The sequence below is a fragment of the Podarcis vaucheri genome, assembly GCF_965113315.1.
Source record: "Podarcis vaucheri genome assembly, chromosome: 1".
In the NCBI taxonomy this organism is placed as follows: domain Eukaryota; kingdom Metazoa; phylum Chordata; class Lepidosauria; order Squamata; family Lacertidae; genus Podarcis; species Podarcis vaucheri.
The window spans coordinates 23,843,348-23,861,899 of record NC_138759.1 but is presented as its reverse complement, the minus strand read 5'-3'; the positions used below and the strand labels follow the sequence as shown (position 1 = coordinate 23,861,899).

The 18,552-nt window shown below is 40.7% G+C and overlaps 1 protein-coding gene across 1 annotated transcript in view; it reads right to left on the bottom strand.

Moving 5' to 3' along the window:
• Positions 1-16,952, bottom strand: part of TRIP11 (thyroid hormone receptor interactor 11) — a 37,342-nt gene extending 20,390 nt beyond the window's left edge. The window contains exons 1-10 of the mRNA XM_082231983.1: positions 16,520-16,952; positions 12,612-12,688; positions 12,350-12,460; positions 10,943-11,221; positions 9,388-9,456; positions 8,828-8,993; positions 6,261-6,602; positions 5,446-5,486; positions 3,935-4,141; positions 413-3,466 (exon numbers count right to left, since the gene is read on the bottom strand). Coding sequence (XP_082088109.1) covers positions 413-3,466; positions 3,935-4,141; positions 5,446-5,486; positions 6,261-6,602; positions 8,828-8,993; positions 9,388-9,456; positions 10,943-11,221; positions 12,350-12,460; positions 12,612-12,688; positions 16,520-16,664 — 4,491 coding nt within the window. The 5' untranslated portion in view covers positions 16,665-16,952. The remainder of the gene's footprint in view (positions 1-412; positions 3,467-3,934; positions 4,142-5,445; positions 5,487-6,260; positions 6,603-8,827; positions 8,994-9,387; positions 9,457-10,942; positions 11,222-12,349; positions 12,461-12,611; positions 12,689-16,519) is intronic.
• Positions 16,953-18,552: the final 1,600 nt, after the last annotated feature.

Genomic DNA, 18,552 nt, shown 5'->3' with positions numbered 1-18,552 from the left:
AGGCTGGGAACCCCACAAATACTTATCTATGCACAAGCCCCTACTGAACACTGCTGACTTACATCTGAGTACGCTTGCATAAGATTGCATTGCAAATCAGATGTTGACTAGAATTTGCTTCTTCCTCATTTACAAACTTGACATTCTAAAATATATGGACATTTAAAAACTGATACTGGTCTTTTCCTCAGGAGACCTGAACATGTTCCTTAGTTTTCAGCCTCTGCAAAAGTATAGACATTTCTCAAGCAAGAATGTCTAGAAACCTATTGACATCCTTCCTGGAATTCTGCATATGCAATTGGGACCCTGCGCCAGATAACAAAAATAAGCATTGCATGACTTAATAGCCATCACACCTTTCTCCCTTTGACCTTGAACAAAAGAAGCAAAAATTCAACTCATCACGTACCTGCTCTTTCTCTTTCAACAGTTTTTCAAACGTGAAAGCCTTCTCCTTCATGGAACTAGACTCAAATTCCTTCTCCTTCAACATCATTGAGAACTGCAGGTTAGTCTCCTGTAGCGCTCTGAACTCGGTTTCTTTCTCCTTGCATTTTGCCACTATTCTATCATTTTCTTCTTTCAATTTACGGATGTCCATTTCTAAAATCAGAGTTCTCTCCTTTAGGTTAGTTATACCTTGCTTCAGCAGTTCATTTTCGTTCTCTTTATTACTAAGGTTTTCACTGAGAGAAAGCAACTGATCACTTTTTGATTTTATTAGCAGGTCTTTTTCCCTAAGTGACTTCTGCAGGACATCACACTTCTCCTTCAAGTGCTTTATCTCAAATTCAGACCCCTCTTGACCCTTTCTTTCCATCTCCGAGGATGCAGCCATAGAATCAGACAGCCTCTGATTATTCTCCTGCAGAATTCGGATAGTTGAATCTTTTTCTTCCAGTGCTTTACTCATGCGCTCCAGTTCCTCATTTAGTGGTTTGGAGTCGCTAGTAAACATCTGAGAAGCAGCACTGCTGGAAGTCTCCAATGACTGTGAAGCGGCGGTAGACTTTACTGGCAGAGGAGGTGTTACCATATCAAGTTTCCCCAGAATAAAATCCCTGGTGTTGTTCAGCTCTCCTATGCTATGCTGAACTTGTGCTAATTCTTGGCTAAATGTTTTCAGCTTTCTCTCATTTTGTTCATAGCCTTGAATCAAGCCATTATACTCTATCTGCAGCTGAGAATTGTTCTCATTATCCATGGAGATCTGTGTTTGAAGCCTTTGCAGTTCCTCTTGGAGATGAGCAGACTCATGTTGCATATTTTGGACTGTGGTCATTACTTGTTTCTTCCACTCTTCCATTTTCTTCACTTGCTGTTTCAAATTATCACGTTCCTGTAAAAGCTCCTCGAACTGATTGCTGTTAATCCCTCCTAACTCATTGCCTCCATCCATGCTGGATGTCTGGAGGACGGTCAATAAAGTTTGGCATTTTTGACTTAAAGCATCAATCTCAATATCTTTCTCTCGAATGATCCGGGACAAGTTCTTAATAGTTTCTCGGGACATATCTTGGCTGCTATTTTCAAATTCATTGGCTAGTTTCTGATTTTCTTCCTGAAGCTTTTTCAGAGCTGCTTCCTTAGCTGCTACAATGTCCATCATCTTGTGATATTCTGTTCTTAACTGACTGTTTTCCCTAGTCTTTTCACTAAGAACTGCCAGCACTTGCTCCCTTTCCATGGCATAGGCCTGTAATTGCTGCTGAAGGTAAATAATATCCTGCCCATAAGATGGAGCTGAAACCCTTGCATGGAGAGCTTGTATCTCTAAGTTTTTCTCTTGGATGATTTGTGTGAGCTTGCCAACTTCATCTTTGGATAGCTGATCAATTTGTCTACTTAGCAAGACATTCTTTTCATTCAGAAGTTTGATCTCCATTTCTCTCTCCTTGATGCCTTTCACCAGCCTTTCAATTTCAGCTTTAGATAAGTCATGCTTCTCATTTCCATTTTCACCATTAAGTGTCTGCACTTTGGTTTCTTGAAAGAGATCAGGAGGATCTGGCTGAATGACTGTTCTCTGATTATGCAACTGGTTTTTAATTTGTTCTATTGTCCGCTGCAAGCTTTTGATTTCCTCATCCTTTTCCAAGCACACCTGTTTGTGTGTGATGCTCATTTGTTCATACTGAAATTTGGACTCCTCAGTCTCCTTTTTATACTCCTGCAGGGAATGCTGAAGTTGGGCCATTTTCTGATTCTGATCCTCAACTGTTATTTTGTTAAGTTTTACCTCGTCTTCAAGATTATTTTTATGCACAGTTAATTGTGTTACTTCTGCTTCAAGTTCAGTGATAATATCTAGGGTTTTGGGCTCAGCCAAAGAGGACGACCTACTCTGCTGGTCTTTCACTCGTTCAATTTCTTCTTTCAAATGATTGTTCTCTTCTTTCATGGTTGAAAGGCTTTTCTCCTTTTCTTCTAAACTTTGTTTTAAAATGTCAAATCTTTTGGAGTCCTTAATATAATCTTCATGCTGCTGCTCTAGTTCAGAAGCCCTGGTTTTAAATTTTTCAACAAACACTTCTTTCTCTTTTATGAGCTCTGTCAGTTGTTTTTGCCCGGCTAAGCTAGTCGTTAACATCTCCTTGGTTTCCTCATGGTCAGCTTCCATCTGTTCAATGCTTCTCTTGAGTTCTGCTATCTCAAAGTCTCTCTCTTGGTTGAGTTTAACTAAGCGTTCGTGTTCAAACTGTAACACCGTGGTATTCATGTTACGTGCATTAGACAGCTCCTCAATGGTTTGCTCATAATTATGAGCCTGTTCCAACAATTGGCTTTCAGTTTGGCTTAGTTCATTTTCTAGCCGCCTTTTTTCTAGTTTCAAAGCTTCCACCGTGGTATCTTTTTCAAAAGCGATCTTACTCTTCTCACTACTAGCTTCCTGTAACTGCTGTTTCAGTTCTTCACAAGTCATCTGAAGCTTTTCCTTTTCCATCTGAAGCTTTGAAATACATTTCTCCAAGTCTGTATTTATTAGTTTATTTTCTGAAATTTGCTCATTCAACTTTGAAATTTCCGCTTCCCTTTCTTTGGCTGATTGGATGTGAAAACCACTGTTAGATTCTGGACTTCCACTGTTAGATTCTGGACTTATCTTGCTTAACTTATTTTGGAGCACAGAAATTTCTTCTTCTCTTTGTGTTAGATTTTTCTTTAATTCCACTATTTCCTCCTTATTTTTGGAGCTACAGTGCTGGGATATTTTTAGCTGTTCTTTTAGCTCTTTTATTTTGTTTTCCAGGTGTTGTTTAGTCATGTGCAAATCATTAAGTGCAAATGTACACTGATCCAATTTCTCTCTCTGGCCTTCTAGCTCCTTGCTCATTTCCAGCTTCTCAGCTTCTAGCTTCGATGTTTTTCTTTTTTCAGACTCTGTGTCCATTTTTAGCTGGTTGACAGTATTAGCTGTTTCTGCATTCTGCTTGGCTAGCTGCTCTTTTAAAATAATCATATGCTAAAATAAAAACACAAACAAATGTTAAAAAGTAGAGAAAGCCCATACATAAATAAACAGACCCGTAAAGCACCCTGAAGAGTGGAAAAATCACCATCACTTCATCATTAGTTTTTCAAAATACTAGAGAAATTATGTTATTGAATTAAGCATTAATGTCAACACCAGTTAGGGTTGTATTCAACTAACTTTTACTCAAGAGTAGATCTGCTGAAATGAATGAACCTAAGTTAGTCATGACCATTAATTTTAATGGGCCTACTCTGATCATGTTAACAGGAAATGTTAACATTTTGAATATATTCCATCCAACATTCTCTGAAAACCTGCATTGTTTCTCTTCACAACAAAGCAAATTCACTGATGAGTAATACTGATAAAAGTGATTCAGTCAATAGTTTTAGATTTCAGTACAGATAATAAATATCCTTATCCACCCAACCACTTTAGTTTTTTTCAATATATTACCTGGGTAGCTTCTTGGTTTTGCTTGTCCAATTCTTCTAGTTCTGCTATTAATGTTTCTTTTTCAGCAATACTTTCATTAAATTCATGTTCTTTCCTTTCCAAGTCTTGTCTTAACTGATTTAACTCTAAGTTCTGTCCTTGAGTCGATACATACGCATCACTTTCACACGTTGGTTGTAAGCTTTCCAGTTTTGTTTGAAGCCCTTCCTTAATTTAGACAGAAAAAAAGACCCTACATTTAATAGGATAAAATTAATTTGAGAATATTCATGAGTATCAATCAGTGGGTTTTTTTTGGTCTTTTTAAAGAGGGTTTGAAATTATTTATGGAAAACACAAAATTCACTTTAATGACTGAAAGTACTAAATTAGCCAAATGGGAAGACAAAGCTATTCAATTGAAAAGAGAGGGCACCATTTATATTATTCCTGTCCAGTTTGTAACAGAAGCTTAGGAAACAACCCCATGCCTGGGCACAAATTTCATATTGCATAAAGCACTTTTACTACATTAAAAGATTTAAGTCACCCTTGAAGGTGACCCGGAAACTACAACTAATCCAGAATGTGGCAGCTAGACTGGTGACTGGGAGCGGCTGCCGAGACCATATAACACCAGTCTTGAAAGACCTACATTGGCTCCCAATACGTTTCCGAGCACATTCAAAGTGTTGGTGCTGACCTTTAAAGTCCTAAACGGCCTCGGTCCAGTATATCTGAAGGAGCGTCTCCACCCCCGTCGTTCTACCCAGACACTGAGGTCCAGCACTGAGGGCCTTCTGGCGGTTCCCTGACTGTGAGAAGCCAAGTTACAGGGAACCAGGCTGAGGGCCTTCTCCATAGTGGCGCCCTCCCTGTGGAATGCCCTCCCACCAGATGCCAAAGAGAAAAACAACTACCAGACTTTTAGAAGACATCAGAAGGCAGCCCTGTTTAGGGAAGCTTTTAGTGTTTGATGTATTACAGTATTTTAATATTTTGGAAGCCCCCCAGAGTGGCTGGGGAAGCCCAGCCAGATGGGCAGGGTATACATAAATAATAAAATAATAATAATAATAATAATAATAATAATAATAATAATTATTAATTTGTAATTCATACACAGCTGTAGGAAATAAACATATTTCTGAATTTATGGAATTGCAAAAATTACAACATTCTGGAAGAATGAGATGCCCTTTTTTAAGGGGATGCAAATGTTAAATCAGGGAAGGCATGAACATAAATGCCTTGTCCAGTCAATTTATTGTTTGGTAAGGTCTGAAGATACGGTGCTATTATGCTCTCTCCATCAGTGTATCATTGAGGACATAGTATACTACTATGGGCTGACAGAGATGGGAGAAATTGCAGCAACCTCCTGGTATTCACATAAATTTGGGTTCACATTTATCTGTTTCTCAGTGGCATTAAAACAGTACTGAGCAACATGGGGCATGTGTGGCTGTTGGAGCACTTTCATACTATGCAAGGTTATTTGTAAAAGCATGAGAATTTAGTAATTTGTTTACCTGATCTGATTTTTTTAGTCTTGTTATTTCATTTTCCGCATCTGTAAAAACAATAAAAAAATAACAGCTATTATTTTTAGAGGAAAGTATACAAGAATACAAAGGCAACACCTAAGGTTATAATGGTAATCGCAAAGATACAATTTTGGAATTTTACATACTACCAAGTTAAAACAAAAAAAAAAAGCATTAAAAATAATTGCGTAATTTATTTTCTATCACTCATCATTTCTGTGACAGCCACTCAGAAATAAGCTAGAAACCAAGGCAGGCAAATGAATTTCAGTATAACATACACATCTCTAATACAGTGGTACCTCGGGTTAAGTACTTAATTCGTTCCGGAGGTCCGTACTTAACCTGAAACTGTTCTTAACCTGAAGCACCACTTTAGCTAATGGGGCCTCCTGCTGCTGCCGTGCTGCCGGAGCATGATTTCTGTTCTTATCCTGAAGCAAAGTTCTTAACCTGAAGCACTATTTCTGGGTTAGCGGAGTGTGTAACCTAAAGCGTATGTAACCCGAGGTACCACTGTTTGTATATTCTTAGAGGCATTCATTTTCATACACGTGGGCCAGGAACCAGACTCCTCAGCTTTCCTTCCCAGGCAGCAGCCTTATTCCTGAAGGTCAAGGGGAATTTTGGAGTAGCATTAAATGAGAGGACACTGCTGGAAGAGAAAATGGCCAAATCCCACCCCCATCCTCACATAAAGGAGCACTTTCTTCATATGTCTCTTTGAAGTGCATTTCAAGATTGTCCTAAAACTATATGCACATGATAATATTAGAGACAACATTACAGTGGCTTCATACCAAGAAGTGCTTGCTGTAGTCGGAGCACTTCTGCTTCCAGCGATTCTGCTGCAGACTTAGGGACTTCCACCTGTGTTTTTAAATCAGTCTGTTCTTCAAGAAGAGATGCCTGGAATTTATGGGAATCAGATTTGAGTCTTTCATATTCCTGCATTAGTTGACTCTTCTCCATTTTCACCAATTCAAGTTCTTTCAATAGAATATTTTTCTCTTCCGCTGCTGCTGACAGTTGCTGACTTAAACTTTTGACTTTATCCTGCAAGTCCTTCAGCTGCGATGCTGTCGATTCAGCCACAATGTTCTGTGGGTCACAGTCAGAAGAAGGGTCAGCAGCTGCACCAACTATAAAGTAGAAAAAAAAATGCAACTGTAACATCTCCCAGAAATAGGGCATTTTCCCATAGCAGCCACAAGATTGGATTTTATTCTGATCCTGATCTGATTTGAGGATGTATTTTAATTGATTGTCTGATTTTATGTTAATGTATTATACATTTGATGTTAGCCGCTCTGAGCCCAGCTTTGGCTGGGGAGGGCGGGATATAAATAAAATTTTTTATTATTATTATTATTATTATTATTATTATTATTATTATTATGTGCCAAAGAAATGTAATAATGGGTTGGGTCCAGAGTCAAAACATGCATAATGGGGCTGACAAAAGTCAACTTGTCTGCCTATCTTTTATTTTCTTTTTCTTTTTTTTGCACATCCTTTATTATTTTATTCACATAATATACATACTTTACAACAAACAACTCCAAAATAAAATCATATGTAACAAAACCAATTAATTAAAAATTATTAAAGAGTGGGAATGCGTTAAGGAATACATAAAAAAGGCGGTGCTGGAGCTTAAAAATTAATATGCTAAAGTTTAAAAGGGCAAGGAGATAGGATAATAATATATTAAGGATGGAATAACAAATAAAGTGAATAACACAACAATAACAAAAATAATAGTAGGTAAAGAAGATCACACACAGGTGGAGGGAAGTACTGGGCTGTGGGGGAGGGAGGTGAAGGGATTAATTGAAATTGTTAAAGATTGGTATAGGATTTAAGAGATTTAAATTTTTATAAAGATTCTATAAGGAAAGCAGAAAGCAGCAAGAAATATCAAGTAAAGGTATCGGAGAGGAGATCAGTGTAAATGAAAACATGAAACTTGTCTGCCTTTCTTTCCCACACTACCAGGCACCAGAAAATGCTTCATCAAGGGGTGGAGGGGCCATGCAGAAAGAGGTAAGCTGTGGTCTAGGGGACTTGGGAAAACCCAGTAACCCACTGACCATTAGTGGAACAATTTCAGGGAGCTGCTGTGGAGAGAGGGGGCAGGGAAGACTCCTTCCATGAGCCCCATTACATATATGTAACTCTGGATCCAACACAATAATTCTGGAATAGCAGGTATTTTCAACCTGTGAAAAATCAGTTTTTTCTCCAGCAGATATGTTGTCAAAAATCAATTATAAAAATCAAAGGTTTAATTAACGCTGTTTGGCATTCATAGCTCAATTACAAGTGAGCAGTTATTCTCATTCCTAAAAGATCTAATTCCCACAAGTGCAGAATTAATATTATGTGGCACCTATAGCAGTACCAGCTCTACATATGGAAGCAGTCTAGTTAGTCCCGAGCTATTGGCTTTATGTAAGAATAGTAAAAATTGGCGCCGATGCCGACAGGCAAAGCATAAAACAATGACAAGGTTCTTATTAAATCACTTTTAAAAAGACTGAGAAGCTTCTGCTTTACCAACATGTTAGATCAAGTCCCTAAAGATGGCTGAAACAGGAATTTCCAGGATCTACTTCCAACGCCTTTGGAGCCTGCTAGGTAGAAAGGGTGTGTTCAAAGGGTGTGTTCAAAGATGAACTGAACTGTGTCTGTGAAACTAGCCATTATGTGAATTTTGTGGCTGCTGAACCTACAGACTTGGGTGTAGGTAACTTTAAAAATGACTTTTTCCTAATACAGATGCTAAAAAGTGTGTGTGTGTGTAAAAATGGTATTTAGCTAGTACAGATGCTGAACTTATTCCATCCTGTCATGGTTGGGATCTAGGTCCTAAGACAGTAATCCTAGGCATGCTGATGGAGGAGTAAACCACACTGAACTTTGTGGGACTTACTTCCAAGTAAACATGAATAAAATCAGGCTGCACATTTTTATTTTATCTTACATTCTCTATGGCCAGCATCACGTCCAGCTGCATCCAGAGTTAAATGTCACATTGAATAAATAAGGAGTGTGTGAGAACAAGTTTTCCACCTCTCGGCAAAACTGATCCCTAAGCCATCACAGACTTGGTTAGGTATCTAGACAGAAAAGTCAGTGTAGGATACCTAGGAAGCCATCATTATAATTTCTTCTGAACGTTCAATTGGTTCTTACAACCTATTTAAATGCACCAAGGCCAATAACTGTGCAAACTGTCATACACAGTGCAACCATAAAGTATTCTTGAATGCCATACATATTTGGTTCTCTCAAGAGCTAGAATCAATGACAATAGATTATCAACAATTCATTTAAAAACTCCCATCAAACCAATAAACAAGACCTTTCTGTAATTGATCCTCAAGTTCTTCTATTCGTTCCTCGTATTCACCCAGTTCTTCTCGATGACGTCGGCTTATTTCTGCTAATTTATGACGGTGTGCATCCTGTAATACTGAAAGCTCGTGTTGATGCTCATCTATTTCTTGACTCAAGTTCTGTTTTAGCTCCTAAAATGTGCATTTTAAAGAAAGTTATATCATCTGTCTAAGATATAGGATGCAGATTATGTCTTGTATTTTTAATGTGAGCAATAGTTCATGCAAGACTTCTGAAGACTTGGGGGCATGGTACACATTTTATATCTACAGCATATCTTTATCTATATACACAATATAACACAGTTTACTTGTAAGAAACAACACAACATCTTGTTTTAATTCACTCAGATAATTTCTCCAGCACAAACCTATCAGTATTTATAGTCATCCTCACCTTTAATCATAGTTTGTCCATAGTTAAGGATGTGAATATCTTGTTTTATGTGAATTTTTACAAAATGAAAGAGGATTAACAGAAAATGTAAAGCAAGAGGAGAACTAATTTATTAAAATATAGTCTTACCTTGATAATATTTTGCAGCTTGCCGATTTCATTCTGATCTGTATTATTTGCTCCTTCTGGTTTGGAAAACTAAATAACAAGGAGAAAACTTTTAGTTTTGAAAATGCTGAAAGATGTTCAACTACAATGTATGGGATCCGCAGCAGATTTTGGGAGAATGTGGGAGGCTGCAGATGGAGAATGGGGACCCACTAAATGTTTGAAATGGGAAATCCCATTTGTGTAAGCCCACCCTGTGGAATGCCCCCAGATGTCAGGGAAATAAACAACTACCTCACTTTTAGAAGACATCTGAAGGCAGCCCTGTTTAGGGAAGTTTTTAATGTTTTATTGTATTTTTAATATTTTGTTGGAAGCCACCCAGAGTGGCTGGATGGGTATAAATATGTTATTATTATTATTATTATTATTATTATTATTATTATTATTATTAATCCCACCAGGCACATGGAGGGCTCCATGGAGTAGGAGAGGGAAGGAAAGTGTCGTTTGTACAAGAGGGGGTCCATTGTGCAAGAAGAATGTTACCAACGGATACCACCTACTAAATGTTTGAAAAATTTCATGTAGTAGAAGCAACACAGAAATCAGTCATAAGTTTATTAGATTTTATAATTTTAGAATTGTCTTTAAGTTAGCCATCCATTGATTTAAATGGGTCTAATGCTGGATGGCCATCTGTCATGGATGCTTTAGCTGAGATTCCTGCATTGCAAGGGGTTGAACCAGGTGACATTTGGGGTCCCTTCCAACTCTACCATTCTATGGTTCTATGATAATCAGAGTATGACTGAGCTGAATTAAACCCAAGCATAAGATTAAGAAATAGGGTAATTCTATAATTCAATGTAATCCAGTGAACAGAATGCCAAAAGAATCTACATTCAAATCATGCTTAGTCTATTATTTATCAGCTTAAATGTTAACATCTCTCAGCCAATAATATACCACATATTTCTAAGGAAGAGAGAGATTAGGAAAAAAAGCATTAATATTCGAAAGCAATACATACTAAAACAGCATTATAGTTTTGGGAAAATATATTCATATTTATATTTCTTTTAAAAAATGTCTCCAATAAATACATATAACTGATCTGCTTTGGACCCCTTTTGTCAAAAGAACAAAGATGCATATGTAGGATTCAAAGCTGAGATACAGTACATCTCTATCCACTTTGACATGTCACAAACATCAAACCACAACACCTGAGAGCTTGAATGAAGCAAGTGTGTGCTTTTCAAAGCTTTACAACCCAAGCATTCAAGGGTAAATGTAGCTCCACCACAATCTTGCAGAGCTTTGCACTCCAAGAGAAAGTTGGACACTGTCACCATGCTTATGCCATTCATGTAGTAATATATATTAATAAGGATTACCCAGTTTTAGAAATAAGGAAGTCAACAATATCTCATTTAACGGAAAAGCCCAGAATAGTTATCTAATTCCTGACAAATCTTCCACCCCAGTAGAGACTGTAGCATGGGCTTTATTAGCAGTTAACTCAAAAAGTGTTATAAATTCAGAACACTTGTAACATAGGAAAGCAATCCACCTGTGCAATCTGTTTCCAATGGTCCACTTCTGATTCGAGTCTAGAAACTTCATTTGATAGTCTGTTTATTTCTTGTTGGGACCAGATTACATCTCCAAAGTCCATGTCATCTCCTTGAAAACCAGAAGAACTGTGTCTAACCATAGGGGCAAAGGAAGCTGATGGAGTGGTTGATGGAGAGGCAGCAGCTCCTAACTGTGCTGACTGAGCAGCTGACTGCACCTTCCGCAGTTGCTCCTGTAGTGCATTCTGCCTGGCTTTAAGATGGCTGATCTCCACCTAAAAAGGCAGGACACAGTTACAAGTAAGATTCAGCACGAAGGAACAAATAATCTCAGAATTTACCTATCACCTGATAAAAGTATTCCCATCTGAGCGGAAGACTTCAGAGATCGTACATGTAATAAAGCAGGAAAGAACTTTCTCATGTAACTCAGTGGTTACAAGTGGCATCAAATTGGTCATCCAAAGTATTTCTTGACCAGCAGCTCTACACCGCGGCTTTCAAGTACAGTCATACCTCGGGTTACGAACGCTGCGAGCTGCGCGTCTTCAGGCTGTGGACTGCGCCAAACCCGGAAGTACCGGAATGACTTCCAGGTTTTGGCGCTCACACATGCGCAGAAACACAAAATGAAGCAACGAATCGCATCACACACATGCGCAGATGCAGCGCTGCAGGCTGTGAATGTGCCTCCCGCACGGATCACGTTCACAACCCAAGGTATGACTGTAATTAATTCTGGAATTTTCTACTTGATATACTACAGGTATTGCACAAGCACATTTTTCACACAGATCCTGTTCAGATGCTTATCTGGACGGCAATCTTGTATCTGTGGGGGAGGAACAGAAGGATTCATCCCCATCCATCATGCTCATAACACAATGCATCCATGTGGATGGCTGTAGAATGAAGGGTAATTCTTCTGCCTTAAAAGAGAGAATGGGTGTTTACATATATATCTGCTATCGTGGGAACAGCATTCTTGATTAAGATAGGGGTCTATGCTATGATACTGTCTCCTGGAAAAGGAAAACCACTCTGGGATTCGGGCAAACATAAAATGATATTCATAACGTATTTCTGTGTTTTAGTCCTTCATTGAAATTCCACCAACCACACTGAAACAATTCAAGAAGTATATGAAGAGCTGAATCAACAATTATCCCTATTTGTTTAGTGACAAAAATTCGACTGGGTAAGCAAATTGTGGGTAGCCAGTGCAGCTTAACTCAGACAAAAAGCCATTGATATTATATTTCAATAAAAGAAACAGTAGTGCGCACATACACAAAAAATCCTTGAATCATCTGTCACCAACCCTTGGGTGAAAACCTATAAATCTAATCAATCAATCAATGTACACACCCTTGCTGAACAACAATTTCTGTGTCACTTTATACCTCTTTCTGCTGTAGCTGATTCCGGTATTCTATGGACTGTTGCTTTATTTGAAGCTCTGCTGCTTCATGCTTTTCTTCCAGATCATTATAAGCCTTCTTCAGCCTCTCATTCTAGAGGAAAACAAGTAAACTGAATCGTCAAAGAAAAGAATGCTAAATCCAATTAAACCAACATTCTACTATACTGAAAATATGCCAAGAAGTCCAAGCTTAAGAACAGGTGTTATTTTTTTCAGTGTGCTTTTACAGATTAATTTTTTACCTCTGATCTCAGTGTTCCATGAATATTTTCTACATCCCGCAGACTGGAGCTGGATACAGGAAAGTCTTCTGCAGAACCTGAAAGGAATGGAGAAGGGAATACAAAAGAAATCAATTCTCACAGCAGTATATATATGTGGATAGGTTTAGTGGCAATATATTAAAAAGTGTCAATTGAAGGTAGATTATTGAAAAGGATTTCTTAGACTGAACTACTACTACTTCAGTACTGTATTAGTCCCTGAGAGTCAATTAAAACGAATAACACAACATTTTAGAATTCATGTGTGTTGGATTTAAAATGGAAACAAACATATAATGGACCGACCATATTTGGATATTTAACCACATTTTAAAAAAACAACAACACAGGAAGGTTGACGCCACTATAATTGTTTCTTACCTACATAAATCTCAGAGATTATATGTGTAAACCATATTCTCCTCAGAATATGAAATACTGATCCTTAGAAAAGATTTTGCTTCCCTTATGATATAGTGACTGCTTGTGTATAATAAAACATAATGCAAGTAGGGATAGTGCTGGAATATTTTATTGGTTCATTTAGTAAATACGTTCTCAACCTTTAAACTTCTATGTGACTGGCAGGTAAAAAGGACATAGATACAGATGCTTGAAAACTTACTTAAAAACTTGATATTCAATAAAGTCACTACATGTTTTAAATTCAAATGTATCTTCCAGAAACTGCCTACAAATATTATGTTCTAAAAATTCTAGGCAACTGAAATATTTTGTTTTTTTCACAACACACCCTGTTGGAATAATGGATAATCTCCAGAATCCCACTATTATAGACCTTTAACACGATGGCTGAACTTTGCCTTCTGAGTGTACACAGTGAAAAATGTCTTATGTGACATCACCTTTCTTTTGCAATTGAGTGTATATGCATTTCTAACAACAGAAAAATAGACATAAACATAACGATGTGCAATAGTTATTAGACCAAAATTATTTTTGCTGTCCTCCTTTCTCATATGCCACCTGTTCTCCAAAGCTCTTGACAATTTAAATTGCTTAGTTGTGGAATGAAAAAGTTGCTAAAATTTTCTAAAACACACTATTCTAATGAAACAAAGCCAACTGGAGATTAAATCAACCAACAAAGAAAACTACACTCAAGTTGCATGTTACTAACCATCACAATATTAAAAATTGGTACAAACCTTTTATGGAAAGCATGTTTGTATTACATGTTTGTAATTCATAATATACCTTCCTACGAAGTTTATATTAGTGGTGTGCTTTCTAAGATTGCCCAGGTATAGCAATATATACAGAACGAACTGAAAACCATATGCTAAAAGGGACAAAGCTCTGCCAGAAATACAGAATTTTTTTTGCCAGTGACATATACATTATCCACACTTGATCCACAAATTCCACCTGTCATTAAAAATGTAATTTGCCTTAGGCAGTTGTCAAGTGTGAACTCAAAACAATGGTAAATCTTAATCGTGGTTTAGGACAGAAAGCCTTCCAGATGATCCACTGTTTCCCCACTACTCCCACAACCCATGCTGGCTGGGATGATGGCCGCTGGAGACCAGAAGTGCCTGGAAGGTTACAGATTCCCCATCCCTGATCGACAGGTATTCCCCATCCCTGATCGACAGGTAGCCCATTTTACACTTGATATTTTTTGAAAAGAAACTACCGCAATTTAGATCTTTAAAGCCCATTACACCAGCAAACAGCACAATATCCAAGGCATTTCTTATTGTTTTCTGCCAGGTGTCGCACACTGTTCCTTCCTTTATGATCTCCATGGTTGACTGCTGTTTTGTGATGTTCTTCATGAACAGTCCCAGTTTTAAAAGTTTTCTGAAATACCATATTTTTCGCCCCATAGGACGCACCGGCCCATAGGACGTATCAAGTTTTTTTGGGGGGAAATAAAGAAAAAAAATTTTATTTCCCCCCCAGGCGCTTGTGGGGCAGGCAGCGGGGAGAAGCGCTCTTCTCCCCGCCGCCCGCCTTGCGATCAGGTCCGGGGACAGCAGGGAGACGCGCTGCTGGTGGGGCAGGCAGCGGGGAGAAGCGCTCTTCTCCCCGCCGCCCGCCTTGCGATCAGGTCCGGGGACAGCAGGGAGACGCGCTGCGTCTCCCTGCTGTTCCCGGAGTGGTAGGGTAGGCAGCGGGGAGAAGCGCTCTTCTCCCCGCCGCCCGCCTTGCGATCAGGTCCGGGGACAGCAGGGAGATGCAGCGCGTCTCCCTGCTGTCCCCGGAGTGGTGGGGCAGGCAGCGGGGAGAAGCGCTCTTCTCCCCACCGTCAGCCTCCAAACCACTTCGGGAGACAGCGGGATGGCGGCGTTCCGCCTCCCTCTGTCCCCCGACCTTGTGGGGCTGGCGCTGGGGCTCTCCTGAAGCCTGGAGAGCGAGAGGGGTCGGTGCGCACCAACCCCTCTCGCTCTCCAGGCTTCAGTGAAAGCCTGCATTCGCCCCATAGGACGCACCCACATTTCCCTTTCATTTTTGGAGGGGAAAAAGTGCGTCCTATAGGGCGAAAAATACGGTATCCTCATTGTTTTTTTGACCAATACTGTCCTCCCCTATCACAATAATGCCATTTCCCCCAACCCCCAATATCTAACCTGTTGGGTGCAAGTTCATGTTTCTGTGGAGGTGCCAAAACAGTGCAACATCATACCAAAAGAACTTCACCAGCTCCCATTCCTGTGTGCTTTCTGGTGAGCAGTCAAGACGTTTCCTTTCCTCTTTTTTTTTAAAAAGAAAAGGCACTTTTAACAGTTTGCTTGTTTTGTATTTGTTATTGTTTCAGTTTGTTTACATTGTTTGTGGCCTTGTGTATGGATGGGATGGGCAAGATACTTTATTTCAACATTTGTAGCTCCAACTCAAAACAATCCTCCCTGCCCTTTCATAAGCTCTCGATCTGACTCTGCTACCTTGCTTCCACATGAGAAAAGCCCTGATGAATCAGACCAAAGGCCCATCTAGTCTAGCATCCTGTTCTCACACAGGCCAACCAGATACCCATGGGAAACCCGAAAGTGGGAACTGAGCAGGGCAGCACTCTTCCCCAAATGTGAATCCCAGGAACTGTCATCTAACCTTAACTGTCATTAAAAAAAAAAAAATTTGACAAAGTAATACTAATAAGTAAATAAAAATAAAGATGCGCATTCCACCCCCGAGACCATTCCACTGTAACTACCCAACCTCCCAAAATTTCAACACCACTTGCGATGGTCTGACCCTTCCATTTTAACAGTACAAAACCTACAAACACCTTCCACATCTCCTCAAAATCATTTCTCCTGTACATTCCCCACCTTACCTTAATAGCACATGTCAATTTGCCATGAATAGCTATATTCCACCCCTCTTTGTACCATTCTTCCATTTTACACTCACCTTGCCCCTTCCTATTGACAATAACTTGGGCAGCTGTCAACAAGTTCGTGAGGAAGTCCTTCCTGGCCTGTGAACCTTCCACCCCATGGTAAATCAATTGACAATACTACCTCTGGACTTTCGGTCAGCTTTAACCCAGTGATTTCTCCTTAAACACCCTTTGCCAAAATATAAATAAAAATAAATTACATATTCATACCCTTAAATCTGTCATTCTGGCGTGGATGCTTTAACTGAGATTCCTGCATTGCAGTGGGTCGCACCAGATGACTTTTGGGGGGGCCCTTTCCAACTCTACGATTCTAGGATTTTAACTCCACCCTTCCCCATCCCAAGAGCACATTTGGCATTTATAGACAACTCCCAGCATCAGAGCTACTCCCCTCCGGTATTCAGGACACTTTTGATTCCCCCCCCCCGTGTTTTTCCTGTGTCTTCTCTATGCTGAGGACCCCTGAGTGCTGCCACCTTCCCCTCCCTCCCTCCCTCCCACCCACTTTCCTTACCTCCCATCTCTTCCGCGCCGCCTTCCAGCAGCATATCCTTGGTGAAGCTGGAGATCTGACCCGTCAGGGTGGACAGGCTGCCTCCCACCTGGCCCACCAGGGACTGCCCCAGTCCCGCTCCCAGGCCGCCCAGCCACGACGCCATCACCGCGGCCGCTCAGCTGTCCAAGGCGAAAAACAAGGCGCCGCCGCCAAGAGCAGCTGCCGCCGCCGGTTCCCCTCAGCGCCGGTTCCCCACGCCCGCCTGCCTCGGGGAGCAGCCCAGAGAAGGGAAGCCAGCTGCTGGGCCTCCCTCAGAGCTCCGGGGCCGCCATGAAGCACCTCGCGCTTCCCCTCCAGCCCGGGCTCCTTTCTTCAGTCAGCCGTGGGGCCTCCAGGTTGGGCTGCCACCTCGACGGCCGCCATGACACCTCCCAGCTGCACCATAGAGCGGCAGCCGCTAGCGCGCCCCTCCGGACGCCCAGGGACGTGGCCCGGAGAGCAAGGCCAGCCGGGATACGGGAGGATAAAGCGGCAGCGCCCTCAAGCCGCGAGCGGGAGAAGCGCAGGCAGCCCGGATTTCGACGAGCTCCAGTCGGTTCGGAGGGTGGCAAGGCAAGGGCGGGAGGCGGGGTAACCGATCCGGGGCACGTTTACTCCGAAAGGTGTGCTGATTCAGTGTCAAATGAAGTTTATTTCACTCCAACATTCTGTGCCCTAATCTTATTCAGACAATGTTAATGCAAGATTTCTTTCCCAGTCGTGGGCTCAGCATCCAATATTTAGTATTTTTCGAAACAGGGCCATCAGCTGCATCATCTCAAAGGAGATAAAGGGAAAGGACCCCTGGATGGATAAGCCTAGTGAAAGGAGACTTTGGTGTGTGGCGCTCATCTTGCTTCAGGCCAAGGGAGCCGGCGTTTGTCCACAGACAGCTTTCCGGGTCAGGTAGCCAGCATGACTAAACCACTTCTGGCGCAACAGAACACCGTGACGGAAGTCATAGCGCACAGAAACGCTGTTTACCTTCCCACCGCAGCGGTACCTATTTATCTGCTTGCACTGGTGTGCTTTCAAACTATAGTGGTACCTCGGGTTGCAGACGCTTCAGGTTACAGACTCTGGTAACCCGGAAATAGTATCTTGGCTTAAGAAATTTGCTTCAGGATGGGATCAGAAATCGTGCAGCGGGAGTTTCAGGTTAAGAACAGACCTCCAGAATGAATTAAGTTCTTAACCTGAGGTACCACTGTACTAGGTTGGCAGAAGCTGAGACAGAGCAACAGCAGCTCACCACTGTCGCGAGGATTCAAACTGCGGACCTTCTGAACTGATCGGCAAGCCCAAGAGGCTCTGTGCTTTAGACCACAGTGCCACCTACTCCCTCTCTCAAAATAACACTGTCTTCAACAGGGTTGTTGAGGAGCGCTGCACACATTATCAACTTATTTAGTTACAGATGTTGCATATGCACACCCCAACACACACTCTGCTGACTTAATTCTGGTTTTGAAGATAATGAATGTGCTGGTGGGAATGTGCTGGTGGTGCTCAGCAGGATTAAGAGAAAAGATGGCTGAATCAAAAAGCCTCGCAAAGTTAACGCAGAACCTGGCTAGAATGTGAAGACAAGTATCCAATACATATCAGCTTAACATTAGAAGCTTTGAAAGAAATCTGTTGACCTTCCTGCCAGAACTGGATTCTACATTCCCCTAATATGGAAATTAGGCTATGAAATGAACAGAAGATACATTCAATGTTTTCCAAGCTTTAGGTAGTTCTGACACTGACATTACTGGACAACAGGTTTTGTTCATAAACTGCAGTCCAAACTCATGGAGAGAGTTCATGTAGGTTTTTTAAACTAAAGATGAACAAGGCTGAAGGCTTTCCATTAACTTAACCCTTAGGAGCAGCATATCAAGGTCAGGGGCTGCTACCATGCCTTTCAAAAGCATATTAAAGCTAGTCTTTGGAAGTCTTGTTTCCATATAAAGAAGTCTTGTGTTTCAAAATAGCTAAAGGCTACACAAATACATGTACAGCATCCA